Source organism: Astyanax mexicanus, chromosome 13 (assembly GCF_023375975.1).
Source record: "Astyanax mexicanus isolate ESR-SI-001 chromosome 13, AstMex3_surface, whole genome shotgun sequence".
Classification (NCBI taxonomy): domain Eukaryota; kingdom Metazoa; phylum Chordata; class Actinopteri; order Characiformes; family Acestrorhamphidae; genus Astyanax; species Astyanax mexicanus.
The window spans coordinates 41,201,257-41,216,022 of record NC_064420.1 but is presented as its reverse complement, the minus strand read 5'-3'; the positions used below and the strand labels follow the sequence as shown (position 1 = coordinate 41,216,022).

Genomic DNA, 14,766 nt, shown 5'->3' with positions numbered 1-14,766 from the left:
ACGAATTCCCAAATCCCAATCACATTCACTGCAGAAGGCCCCACATATCTATCCCACCTTTTTAAGTCAGACCAAAGTGGGTAAATACCTGAAATGTTTAAGTGTGATTTCTTACATCATAAGGGCATACTATGCATAGGCTTTTTTATATTATTCCTTATGTAGGACTATAGTTTTGTTTCAGTTTTTTTAGTTAATTGCTTATTGTTTCCAAACCTTTAAAAGGTGCTCTATCCACAGCAACAGAACTCACCTGGTAGTTACATTCAGGATCCATGCAGTGGTAATGCTCCCTGTACTGGTAGGCACAATGCACATGTCCACAGTGCTGGCTCCCGGAGAACCTGTCAGCAAACACAATCACCACACATTTGTTAGGATGATACTTCTGCAGTAAAGCAGAAGAAGACGTCAACACCTGCACAGCGAGGAAATGATTACTGCTGCTTCAGAAAAAAAGAAGAAAAGCTTTTATGTGCAATTAAAAACATAACCTTTACCAAATCTTCTGAATGAGTGACTTTCAGCCACTTCTCGGGAGGAAGCGGAACGTGACCTCTGCGAGCACGGGGCCAAGCTTTAAAGGGCAATTTAGCCTTTTATCCTCCACTGATAAACACCCTCACAGTGACAGAATCATCTTCACGGAGCACAGAGCCATTACAGGCGACTACAAACATGTAGAGAAAACGTGATCTCATACCTGCCCACGCTTCCACAACCATGTGATTACAATTCACACTTCAGTCACAGCAATCTCCACCAAATTAGTTCCATTGGCTTCAGAAGCAGTAGGTAGACTCTTATTAAACTGTAACCCCAGACGTAATTCACTCATTTGCCCGCGCTTTAAACCCTGCCAAATCAGCGCTCGGCACTCCAGGTTAACAGGCTGTGCTTTAATCAGGGAAAGGTTAGGCCTAATAGAAAGGTTTGAGTGTGCCTGTGTGTTATTTCCCCCCCTCTTCACTCTCGTGTGTGTGTCTGACTGGCCCAGCCTGCTGCAGATTGGCACTGCTTTAAAGAGGCCCATTTCCTGAGTGTTTACAGGCTGATTATAACCCTGACGATGATGACTGTTAAAAACCTCCAATTACAGCTCAAAACACACAAATAAACATTTGCACTGCTGCTGCCAAGAGCACCATCTGCTGAAGTAGAGAGAAAAAGGCTAAGTAATAGAATTTTTTCCTCGCGCGCCCCTCCGAGCCCTGGATTATCCCAAGGCTGCTTTTACAGATCACACTGCTGAGTTCATTAAGCTAACTGAATGGCAAATCCACTACCTTTTAGCGGTCGGCGGCAGTGCGGAAGGCTTGAGGGGTGCGGAGGGCTTCAGGTGCTGTTGGATGATTCTTAAAGGGCCTGTATCGTAGTATAAGAGCTGATTTTACTCTCTTTAATAAAATAAATACAAACATGTTCAAGCTCTATTCATTCCTATGCTGCTCACTCTCCAGCCCATAGTCAAAATACTGCTACTGCTATGCTATGGGTCAATTTGTTCCAAAGAGAATTAAGCCCAGTCAATGGCTGTGAAGTCCCAGTCTGGAAAATTGACCCAATATGTCCAAATATTTGTGGACACTCTTAATAAATACAGTTAGCTACTAGGCTAAGATGCCCATTGCTGACACAGATGTGCAAATGCCCACAAACACAGCTTGTCCTGTCCCCGCAGCAAAGTTATGATCAGATAGACCTATTGGACAACTATTGCCATCATGCCTAACGCCAGTTGTGGAATAGCTAGAGGGGTATAAAGCTTCCCAGCACTGAGCTGTGGAGCAGTGGATTTTGTTTTATAAGAAATGGAAGATTTAAAAATCTGATTACCATCTCACCCTATGATTTTCTTCATTCTACAGTGTAAAAACATAATGGATTTGCTGTTTTCTAGTTTCCTTACTATGTATATATATATATATATATATATATATATATATATATATATATATATATATATATATATAGAAACGCTCACAAAACCAAACAATTTTGAAATTTAAAACTACCCACCCCTCGAGCACACCACACTCATACTTACTTGGCCCTGTGTACATTGGGCAGCCCACCCCCCTGCTCATCACCCAGCTGTATCACTTTGCCTCTGGACAATTCCCACTTGCCGCGTCAGGGGGCTAATGGGCCGCTGCTATTCAGCAGCAGATTAAATATTAATATCGCCACGATACAGAGATTGCCGCACATCTCCCGTTACAATAGAGACACGCTGATCAAAGTGCAGAGCAATGGTGGGTGCATGAAAGCATTTAAGAGGCAAAACTGCGACTAAACACTACCAGGGAAGCTCTTTAAACATCAAACTGCGGCGGAGTGCGGAGATAAAGAACTTTTTCCCCTTTTGCAAGGGGGGAAGGTGGGTGTAGACAAGTTTACAAAGCTGCTTTTTAGCATGAGTGTGCTCTCATTAGCGGGGAAGGCAGTGATGATCCTCCTCCTATCCCCTTCCAACCTACCCCCCCAAGCACCACAAACACACCCCTCCTCCTCCTCCACCCTTCCAGCACCACAAACAACCTCCCCCCAGCACCACCACCCTCCACCAAGATGTACCAGGTCGCATTTGCCCTTTTTATGAGTCCTCATTTTCCTTTTTTCTCCGCCTCTCTTCCCTTTCTTATTTTCCCCAACACGGAAATTGAAACTGTATCTGGGCTTATCTGCTGCCTCCCCGCGCATCAACTGCCGAGATGTTTAGACAAATTTTATGCATTATGCAGTGCAAATATCAAAACAGTTCTTGGCAGTGCCAGCAGAAGCCTCATTAAAAATTCCTTAATTAAATCTTCTTGCAAAATGTAATCAGTCCAAGGAGGGTTTTTTGTGCGTGCGCGCGAGTAAGTGTGTGTGTATGTGTGTGTGTGTCTGTTAGCGCCGGGGCTTTGATTTGTGGCCTTCATGTTACGGCTTGGGAGACTAATCATTTACGCCACAGCCTCTTTGCCTCTTTGCCTTTTTCAAATGCAGTTTTTTTTACCCCTCCTTTAAAAAAAAAAAAAAAAAAAGAATAAATAAACAAATAATAATCACCTTCCCAGTGTCTTGACAAAATGAACACAGGGGCCGATACAAATGCACGCACACGGCGACAGTGCACTGAATCTATCTCTATGCCTTGCCTGGATTTGTGAGTGGCTGTCATTTAGTTGATTCAGTGTCTTCATTTGCGAGGAAGATATTGAAAATGAAAAAAAAAAAAAAAAATGTTATCTGAGCTGCTAGTTTTCATACAAGCACTGCTGCGCTGAAGAGGGCACAGCTGTGTGTAAGTGTGTGTATATGAGTGTGTGTGTATGTGAGTGTGTGCATGCAAATGTGTATGTGTGAACACGGCAGACTTAGGCTTATGAAGAGCAGCTAATGTGCGAAATGTATTTACAAACATTTCTCGATGTTTGCTTTAGATTTCACAGACTTAGCCATCAGTATACATAGAGCGCAGGAGGCGCGGGCGGCGCTGGCAGGGAATACGGTTGCACTGCTGAAGAAATTACTCACTCGCTTTCCTTTAATTCAATTAATCTTCCTTAGTTCATAAAATCTCTGCTCACTCGCGAAGTAATTTATTGTCTGGGTATAAAACTTATTTTTGTCAATACATATCCAACTTTATTAAGGCATAAAAGATAGCTTCAATTAGAGAGAAAAAAGAAAAATAAATAAAAAAAAAGGAAAAAGAAAAATGTGGCTCCACATGTTTTTGGGAGGATGGATATTTGCGTACCTGGCGATATATTTCTGGTAGACGTTGACGTCCTCTGTCACAGGTTTCTCCGGAGGAAGGCCATTCCTGTCGCAGCACACACAAAAAAAGCGGAAAGCGGCACGATTAATGACGACGCCGGCCGTCGTTAATAATAACAAACTGACACAATATTCACTTACAAGCCATTTCAAAGTTTGAGCTATCAATAAACATTTTCTTGGGTGGAACAGCGGTTTGATTCGCGAATGCATCAGGAGCAGAAGAGCACAAGCCCACCTTGATGCATGGCCTACCAAAAATGAAAGCAGAGAGGGAAAAATATGTTTCTGAAGGCATAAATGATTCATGTGAGTTTTTTGAGAGCCCGCAAATGGAAAGATGAAGTGATGAGCAGAGTCAGACAACGGCCATATGTGTTTGTGTGTGTGCGAATGCATTTGTGCGCCTGTGCGTGTGTGTTTTTTTTCCCTCGATTGGCTGCAATTTGAAGGATGACTAAAGCTCTTATGGCATCTTGTTTCAGTGGCTGAACAGGGGCTGCTGATTTGTCGGTTCTGCATGCAGCAGGTTTTCCACAAAAATGCTATGAACTTGTGCCAAAATGAGCAGGTCCACATGGGTCTAAAGTTAATAATGTGGGGGTAGTTGGACAGTGGACCATTCTGCTGTGAATATACAGCAACATGTAAAAGTGTCGGCTCCCTGGTTATAATTTCAATCACTGTTTTAAATAAAGGAAAATTAACTAATATTTTATTTGATACAATTTTAAAACAAAAATAGAATTGAAGTGTCTTGAAAAAGTTATTAAAATATTTAGCCGGTTTCCAATAATCAATAGGAAGGTTGGGTGATGCAAGTTTTACAGCTTTCACAACAATCAGCAGCCCTGGGCTTCTCTGAGCAGCTGCCTAGAACTTAGAACTCAGCACAGCATTTAGGTAAACTCAGAAGTCTAAGAAAGCTTAATGGAAGAGTCACCACAAAAAAAATAGTTCATGTGTCCTCACCACATCAGCATCATATGTTTAGAGCAATGTATATACACTCTTGATGTTATAAGTAACATTATGTGGATCCTGTGGATTGAGGTCTATAGACGGTCAGTTATCTTTTTTATATGTAGGTATATATTTATACAGGATGTTTACGTCATACTGTGCTGTCTGCAGCAAAGCATAGTAGGCTGAAATAAATGTTCTATATTGAAATTCTTTTTTTGAGTTTAGTAAAAAATAAACTTGTGGATGGGCGCAATATTAAAAAAAAATCCTGTGCAGACCTTTAATGAGGACTGATAAAGTTAAACTAAACGAGCTAGATAGAATTTTTTGCCTTAATGAGCAAATGTAAAGATAAAGGTTTTGCACATGGTCCTCAGAGTCCACAGAACTAAACTTTTACAGGCAGTGCAAAAAGACATTATAAAAAACTTGACCCTTCCACAAGAAAAAAAGGATTGAAAATCACCCAAACAAGAACTAAAAGTTATTCTAAAAAATGCAATCATGCAATATTCTGCCTTATTGTTATTTACAGTAACAGCAATGTTTGCATGAATAAGACTAAATGTAAATGCAGCTTTATACCACTTGTCATGAAATGATTATGTTGGTGTAATGTGACCTTATGAAAGCTGTGTTCCATAAGAAATACAAATATTTTAGTAAGCTTATGTTTGCATATATTAGCAAGTGTGTATATGGCTGGGAGCAGAGCTGAAATGCCTTTAGATTAAGTACTTTATGCCTTTAGATTAAGGTAATACAGAACATCCCCATAATCTTGCTTTAAAGTACTACACTAAGCAGTTGCTGATTCTCACAGTAATTAAACCACACTTTTTCACAGTAAAAGAGCTAAAAGAGGAACTAAGGGATCCACAAGCTGCTAGGAAACACTCGGTGTGCTTTCACATTTGTATTATGTAGTGGTTAGTCTCTCTGAGGGCTTGAGAAAAGAGAGCAAAAAACGTAGCATTCTGGGAAAACTGACCAGTGAAAAATGAGACTATGCAGCTAAAATGTATTCATTTACGTCCCATAGCGACACAGTTTTTAGTAATAATATATCTAACTACGAGGTATCCAACTCATGATCTAAACATAGACTTCTACGCCTTAATGGGTAATTCATTCAGTGAGGGAAAGAGCCGGCCATATATCAGTGCCAGGCCTGTGGTGGGGGCCGCTGTGCCGCTGGTGATCAAGTAGAGCCGGTTTAAGAGCAAAACGTTCAGTGGGCAACTGAAAATTAAATCCTTGATTAATTTGCACAATCACGTTAACATATGGAGCCAGTAAGCTTCATACAGAACGCACACATGGTGGGCTGATTAACCCCTTGAAAGGAAGTGTCAAACCAGAGAATTGAGAGAATTGAGGGAATGTTTCACGAGCAGAATGGTCTAGTGTGGAAATGTACATATTTCAGTGCTGTGACTCTTACTTGACTGAGGAGACGGTTCCAGTAGTGATGGAGTCAGTCTTGGAGAAGCTGGACTTCATAAAGTCAGGGTTGAAACTCAGGTGGCTAACCTGGTCCACAGGTAAGCATGGAGGCCCTACACCTCCAGCAGATGCAGCAGTAGGAATCATGGGAGTGCCTGGGGTGGCCGGTGTGGACGAGAGAACACCCGGCATCATAGGAGGGTCGCCCTTGCTTGGGATGAGCTTCTGGATGTTACGGATGTCGTATTTTGAAGGCCGGCCCACTTTACCTGTCTTGAAGGCTATGGCCCCACCCATGTCAGGGTTGCCCTCTCCTGGCTTGAAGAGGTGCAGGTACTTGACGTTTTCCAGGTCATACTTGGAAGGCCTCTTGTAGGCATTGCCATTTTGTTGCCTCAGGCTTTCGCCCATCTTCAGCTTCTGGATGAAGAAGTCGTATTTGGAAGCCCGGGAGGCCAGGTTATGGGAGGGGGTACCAGGGGTGGCACTGACCTGCGCTGGCTTGGGCTCCATTCCGCCAGAAAACATCTGACCTTCGGCCCCCGGCAGGCCGGTGGAGGGCTGAATGAGTGTGGAGCTCTTTTCTTGGGCTAGCTTTGAGTTGAGCTCCTCAGGCTTGGAGTGGATGGGCCAGGGTAGGGTCTCTCCGGCCTTCAGCTTGCGGATGTACTCCTCGTACTTGGAGAAACGGGCCCGACGTGTGGCCTCCTCGCTGCTCAAGGACGAGGGGTCTGAGGTAGAGGCTTTTAGCTTCTCGAAGCTGATCTTCTTGGCCAGCTCATCACGCACTTGCTGGTCATCGTAACCAAACATGTGGAGAAACTCGTTCATGGTGTTGGCTGCATAGTCACGCAGAGCAGAGGCCTCACCTACAGAGTGGAATGAACAAAGTTATAAGGGTTAATTGATCGTAATTCATTTTTATTCATAATAAAGGAAATGGTACTTTATCTACATTCATAGCAGTATATGCAGCTAAGCCATTCTATTACATTAAATGATACAATGTTCGGCTGTGACAATACTATTCTATCCACCATATGTTTGTTAAATAGGGTGGAAATGCTTCATTGGTGGACAATTAAAAGTTTTCCACTCATTTGAGCACTAAAAGTTCACTTTTCTTTTAAAAGTCCATTAAAACACACTGTCCTCCCCAAGGACGGGGCAAAAACGCAGTAAATGTATAGTTTAATTGCATTATGTAGAGATTAATTCTGGCCCATTAACTTTCATCCAGGTTGGGCAGCGGGGTCAGGGAGACGGGGTGGAAGAAATTCTTTGGTCTGAAAGCAGGGAAAATGCCGCGCTGCTTAACCAGCCTTTACTAAAATCGTGTCGGCGGTGTTTTAGAGGGTGCATTAAACAGATGGACCCACAAAAGCAGTGTAAGAGGATATGAACACTCGCTTTACAGCGTTTGCGCATGCAAATGACTGTGAAAAATCTCAACTTGTGCCAGTGTGTCTATCAGTAGAGCTGGCTTGATGCATGCACTCCGCTCTAGATGACAACTTCACCCCGGTGTCAGATACACTCCTGGGACTCCTGGCCTCTCCCACTCTCTCCTGGCCTGCTGCCAGCCCTGCTCCAGACCTTTTCTTCATTTATTTGATTGCTTTTTTCATCGCTGGGCAAACGCAGGACAGTCGGAGGTAACGTAAGCCATGGCCTTGGTAATTAATACCAAAATATTTCAGCTTTGGTCTCGTATGTCTGTGTTATTGCTAAATCGGTCGCTCCCCCCGCATTTCACATCTCCTTCTCAGCATGTAAAATAATCCCCAAATTTCCATCACAGCATCGGGGTTGCTCCTCACCGTGGCACATTACAATGAAAGGTGATCGGGCTGAGTGAAGGATCATGAAAAATTGAAGAGAAATGTACTTTAGAGGTATTTTAGAGGAAACACCTGCTCCATTGTTTTGGCTACATGGCTTAAAGGACACATTTGTGTTGGTTTATACCCTTCTGCACATGTGGTTAGCACTGTTTGAACACAGTTTCTATTTATATAATATTTTAAAAAATTTTTTTAAATTAATAATTATAGAATATAGACCATTTCATAGATTGTTTAATGATAAAAATTTACTTTAGGCAGACAGGTAAAAAACAACTCTTGTTATTAATCTGTTCTGTAAAAAGTGAAGTAATAATAACAACACTATAATTATCTTTTCATACTGCCGAGAGTGTTTGCTGCACACACAGCTTTGAGAACTTGATTCTGCGAGAGCTTGGTTTCACTCATAAATCTGGAATCCAGAGCAGAGACTGCAACGTTTGGTATAGGTCATGACTGCTTAGAGGGTGTCATGTTGGTTCATGCGATTTTACACAGCTTTAAAGTAAGGACAGGGCCTTTAATCTCTATCCCTGAACACTTTCCAAGGACACCAATCAAAGTCACTCATGTCTCTGGGCCTATTCCACCCATACGCTTTCAAATAGTGGGGAAAGTCCCTCTGCTTTTCTTCTGAAATCCCCTGATGCCTCTTAAACGCTATCTGCTATTAGCAATATTAGCGACATCTTTAGTCAAATCTAAATTAGCAAGACCAACAGCTGGGTTTTTGCATTCTGCAGCAATACAGCTATCTATTATTAGAATTAAATATATATACCTATAAAGAGTATTTTAGCTAATAATGGTATCTATTATTGACATTTTTAGCAGAACTTACAGTATAATCAACAACAGCTATGCTCCTTTTAAATTCTTTATTTTAAATGAATTTTGTTATATTATTAATAGCATAAGTAAATGCAAATTGTATACGACCGGCAGTAGCATGCACGACAGCTATGCTCTTTGCATTGTGCCACTCAAATTGTCCAATCTTTGGTAAAATCTATATAACCAGGCCCAGTATGCTCTTTTTTTTAAATATGCATTGAATGCCTTTTGGTATTTAAATGCTACATGATTGTTAGCATTCAAAGATATACAGCATATTTTGCACAACCTGAATTACCAGGCCTAACAACTATGCTCTACTGTATTGTGCTACTCAAATGATATCTATTATCAGCATTTTAGCAGAATCTGTAATAAAACCTACATTAGCAAACCTTACAACTATGTAATTTTTTCTTTCATGATGAACCCCTTTATAACCATTATTGTAAAACATTTGATTAACCTGTATTAACAAGCCCAATATGCCAATCAAATCTATATTACAATTTTAGCAGAACCTATTGTAAAAAAGTGTTAGCTGATCTGATTAATATTTTTAGCAATATTAGCTGCATCTTTAATAACCCATATCACCAAAAGTATTTGTACATCTGCATAGTTTCTTCTGAAATCAAGGGGTATTAAGAAAAGTTTAATAAAGTTTTTTTTTAACTGTATCTATTGTCCAGGAAAACTGTCTACTAGATTTTGGACTAGAACTGCTAGGATTTGATTGTATTCAGTGACCAGAGTGAGGCCAGGAAACTGGATGACCACCAGCCCACCTCATTCTCAACTTCTAAAATCATCTCTCCCAAAAGTATTAGAGTATGTGGAGCACCATTATTCCTGAGAACACAGTTCCATTGCTGTGCTCTTTTGCATTTTGCCACTCAAATTTAATCTATTATTAGCTGCATCTTTAGTGAAATTTGTATTAGCCAACCCAACAGCTATGCTCTTTTGCATTCCACTACACAAATGGTTTCTATTGTTACCATTACTAGCATCTGTTTGATACAAGCCAAACAACAGACTTTTTTTTTGCATATACTGCACAAACATTGCTTTGTAGTGGTATTAGTATTGCTACATTACAAAATACTTGACTTTTAAAATAGATTTTACCAGAAATTAATAAACCAATGTTATGATATTAGTGTATTAGCAATTAGAGTTAAATAAAATACACTTAACAAATCTGCCTCTGGTAGATAGCTCAGACAGGCAAATGAGAATAGTGTGACTTTTCCTGTTGTATCAAACAGCTCAAAATTGCATATCCTGTGATGTGACTCCTGCACATGCTTACACTGTGATGGCAATGCTAAAACGATAAAATGTGTGTACTGCACTATAACACAGAATTGCACACTTACATATACTCACAGTTTGTCTAGTGCCTGTGGAAAAGTATTGTCAAATAAATTGAGTAGGACAACATTATGTGTATTAAGCCCCCAAGCAATGATCTGTGGGCAGTGAAACAGTGCTCTTTGCAATATGCAATTTTTTTGCATGCTACAGTAGACATGGTATAGTATGCACTACTGCACAGACACTGTGTATTAGTAGTAGTAATAGTGGTACTACTAGAGGGGAGCAGTATCACTAGTGTGTGTGGTAGTAATAATAGTAGCTGTAGTAACAGTAGAAGACATTAAAGCCGTAGTGAGTAGCAGAGTGCTGCCTAACGGCTTTCTGAGGGTTGAAGGCGGCACTATCAATGTCAGCAGCATGATTGGACTTAAACTACGTACATTATGCCAGGACCCGAGAGCCGATAACCTTTTAAAACAGCATGTAAATGAGCTTTTCTTCTCCAGCCTTATCACACATCCTCCTAATGATGCCATGTGCATGTGGCCTGAAAGCCGTGGCTTTGGGGAAAGGTGTGATTTGCCTGGCTGAGCTTCACTCCTCGTCTCTCTCTCTCTCTCTCTCTCTCTTCCCTCTCTCTTTCTCTTCTGCTCTTTCTCTCATCACTGGAGGGTATAAAAAGAAGTACCCTCGGTCTCACCACTTTGCGCTGCCACATTCCTGCCTGTGACACAGTCCTTGTCTATGTTTGAGGCAATTAGGCTACATTTTTCCTGCGCGGCTTGATAACGAATAGGCTCTATATCTCTCTTTAGCTGGCCAAACACGGCCATTGAAAGTCGGGGGGAGGGGGGGCTGTGTGAAAGGGATGATTGCAGGGGACTATTTATGGATTATAAAAGGTTGAATGACAACTTTTTAGATAGCAGAAACTAGTGCTCGGAGGTTAATCAAATTATTTCAATTAATCAAATGGTTTTAATCACAATTTTCAAAATGGGATAATCGTGACTGTACATCTTTTTTTTTTCCAGAGGAAATCTCAGGAGATAGGCTTGCGTTTCTTTTAGAAATCTGTAAAGAACTCTTTTATGCGGCAGTGAGTTTTATAACTGAAATATAAAAAGATTATTTTTGCACTGAGATCCACATAAAAGCTGCTTCTAAGGTTGAGAGGAGCTGTTTGCAATTCTTATTATGGATTTATACCACTTTTATTGTTCTTGCACAGTTGGAACAGTATGCATATTTGATAGCTCTAATCTGTGCTTCTTGTTACTATTTTGTTATCATAAAAACGCTGAAAACTATATAACTGTTTTCCCAAAAAAAAAAAATAGATTTGAGATTTGCATATATATCTAAAGAATTTTCAGATTTTATTATTATTTTTTGTTACCCAGCCCTAGTGTAAACATTTTAGTGCTAATCTGAGTAAGAAAGCTTTTTTTTATTTATTTAGAATTTAGCACTATGAAGAATAAAAATATATTAATACATTGTTAAAAAGTTTGAGTGTCTCAGCACATTTGAACAAGGCTTAAAATAAAATAAATAAAAACAATACGTGATTAAAAAAAAATGCCCCTCAGAAGATTGAAATGCAGGCCTAACCTTTAAAGAGTCTAATTGCAAACCGCAGTCATGGTCGAGCTCATCTGATCCGAAGCCCGTCTCTCTCATTGCTTTCATACTTTCTTTTTTACCGAGCAGACTCCGCTGTGTGGCCTGCGTGTGAATAATGCCAGGCATTGAAGTGCTGTGGGAGAAGTATTCTGGGCTTTGGCGCTGATAGGGAATCCGCACGGCGCCTCCGTGTGAGGAGTTAAATGTTTTGAAGGTCGCAGTTTCTCTCATTGATCTTGCAATGTTTGTTAATTACATTGTCACTGATGTTGTGAGAGATAATTAAGCCACTATGTTTATATGCATAATTATGTGCGCTCCGCATCAGCCTTTGAAAGACAGCAGCAAGGAAGGGGAAAAAAATATTTTAATTGTGATCTGCGCAGTAACATGGCAATATAGATGCCCTAGTTACAATCAACGAAGAAGGAGGAGGGGAAGAAAAGAAAACAAGGCAGAAGAAAAGAAGAGAGAGTGGAGCCTGCTCGAGCTGTAGCCTTCAAACGCTTTGAGACGTCTTTGAGACAAAGATGCTACAGCATTTGGCTTGGCCCACTAAAGGTGCAAAGGTGTAGCAGCAGCACATTTCACAAAACATAAATTATGTTATTTACTTGTATTTACACACAGCTTGTGCATCTTCATGTTTTGGCATTAAATAAACAACTTAATTATGAATTACAACTATAATATTATCAAAATGATGCCATCTTATTTTGAAAAAGCCACAGACATTGCTACTGCTACAGTAAATGGAAAAAAAAAAAAAACATGCAGCAGACAAACAGGCCTAATGGAAAAAGATGAAAGGGAAATATGCAGTTTTTTTATATGACGTGAGGTGAGTAAGCAAAAATGTACCAGACTAACCAGATTTAACTGCCGTCTAAAAAAGGGCGGTTATTTTTACTGTGTGCAAAATGGCCTTATCTTGTGTTGTTATCTACTTTACTTTAAGTGGTATTGCGCTTTGAGCACCACTGCACTGGTCTCAAAGTTCAACTGTTCGAGTCGTTAAGGCAGTAAATGTTTGGTTTTGCTGTTTTCTGCTGTTATTGCCACTTCAAGGAAGCGGCCAACGTGTGTGCCATCTAATCTGGCTGATAGTGTCTCAGATACAGAGAGGTGAAAGCGGATGAGAAATATAATACAGCTCATTTTCCCAAAGGTCAAGAAGGGACAAGCCTCTTTTTTGTGTGATAAAAGTGTCTGACCAATTTAACGAGTGGTAAATTTGACTGTGTTTTTTTAGATAACTTAGGTTGCATAAAAGGTTTAACAATATAAAAAGATGTAAAAATGCACACACAAACCTTATCTAGTCACTATCAAATCTTCACAGCAATGCTTCAAACTGTAGTAGAATGCATTACTTTCCTGGACAGTAGAAACAGTCGCTCTAATAAAAGCAGGATAAACTCTTAATTTTAAAAGATACAATATATGAGCAGGTGTCACCAGAGAATGTATGGAGCTGTTTTTTTATTCTAAGAGCTGCCTTAGTCAGCTCATGTTCAGTGATAGAATAAAGGCAACTGTAGAAACCCATTAAGTATGCCTCAAATGGCACTCACTGAAGCTACTGTGCTCACCAAGAGCTCTTCTCTTATTTATTTAGGACATTTTTAACAAGCAGCTACTAAGATTCAGTGTCTTAAAGTTAATCTCCAAACTGCCAGTGTCCTGGAAGAGCAGCGCGTAGCTAGCACAGTATTGGGTTTTCAGTAGCACCTACCTTTAGTCAGCTTAGAGAAAAATCAAAGCCCCAAATTGTAATCCAGGGTGTAATGTGAAACTGTGCTTTCAGTGCCAACTCTCTTGGCCTCTTGCTGCTATACACATAACACAATATTCTCTGTAAGCCTATTCCAAATATTCATTTCTCGTTTTAGTAAACCGCCCAAGTTCCTGTTTTCCCAGTTCCACCTGACTGTAGGGCCAGCGGTGTCATTGACAGCTCGTGTAGTAACTCTAGATTTCTCTTTCCAGCAGACAGGATCACTTAAGCCTGTATGAATACGGCCACAGCTCCCTTTCCCCTGGCCCCTGACACTGTCAAATTGTCCTTGAGATTATACTTCTCCAAAGGGTAAAGGTAAGGTAAAACTAAACCAACAGCACCGGCTTGGCTGGCTGGCATCTGAAGAGAGACATTTGAGTGCTAATGTGCTCTTTGTGCTGGATCAGTACCCCTCTGCTGCACATTTCACTGTTTTCTCTGCTCTAAACACATCCACTTCAGCTCAGCAAGGGCTTGTTAATTAGCTGATGAGTTGGATCAGGTGTGTGAGATCAGAGAAAACACCAAACTAGGGCTGAACTAAATATCATTTTGTTAAGCTTTATCATGATAACCAATCTCAGATATACTGATTGGTTTCAAAGTACAAAACAGCCCTAATAAATTACAGTGTTTTTTTATTGTGGGTGAGTTCATCCTACCAACCTCACATAATCACTGTTGGTAAGTGTTTTGACAAAGATGATTTTTGTTGGATCTTCATGTAATTTTAACATGTTTGGTCCATATGAGGGTTAGGATCAACTCAAATGAATATTTCACTAATTATACTAATAGTTATAAGTCCAGCTGTGTTAGTCATTGTTTGTTTTTCTCCTTTGTTATTTATATATTTAAATATAACAGTTTTTAGCTTTGGCTAAATGAGTTGGATGCTTTTATTTATCTGGCTCTGTGACTCTCTGTGTTTAGTTGGGCTGTTAACATATAAAGCTGCTTTTTGGTATCAACTTAAATACAGATTTGCCAACTCAACAGTGTTAGCGTTAGAGGGTTAAAGAGAAGGTTTTACTTTATAAAATGTTTCCAGTGTGCAGTTGGTTACTTTCAGTTTGTTTAGCAAAGGCATCTATAAATACTGGCCTTTTATCAGCATCATCATTGCAGGTAACGCTGAAAAGCAATAAAACTGTGGGGGCAGGAAGGAATTGGGGG

At 40.2% G+C, this 14,766-nt stretch overlaps 1 protein-coding gene across 5 annotated transcripts in view; it reads right to left on the bottom strand.

Moving 5' to 3' along the window:
- The window catches only part of casz1 (castor zinc finger 1), a 102,482-nt gene that overhangs the window by 30,683 nt on the left and 57,033 nt on the right, over positions 1-14,766 (bottom strand). For 4 of the 5 annotated variants that reach the window (XM_007246784.4, XM_007246786.3, XM_007246783.3 and 1 more), the window contains exons 3-5: positions 6,179-7,049; positions 3,749-3,814; positions 254-344 (exon numbers count right to left, since the gene is read on the bottom strand). In XM_007246784.4, coding sequence (XP_007246846.3) covers positions 254-344; positions 3,749-3,814; positions 6,179-7,049 — 1,028 coding nt within the window. The remainder of the gene's footprint in view (positions 1-253; positions 345-3,748; positions 3,815-6,178; positions 7,050-14,766) is intronic. The other variant, XM_007246785.3, reaches the window with a different exon arrangement.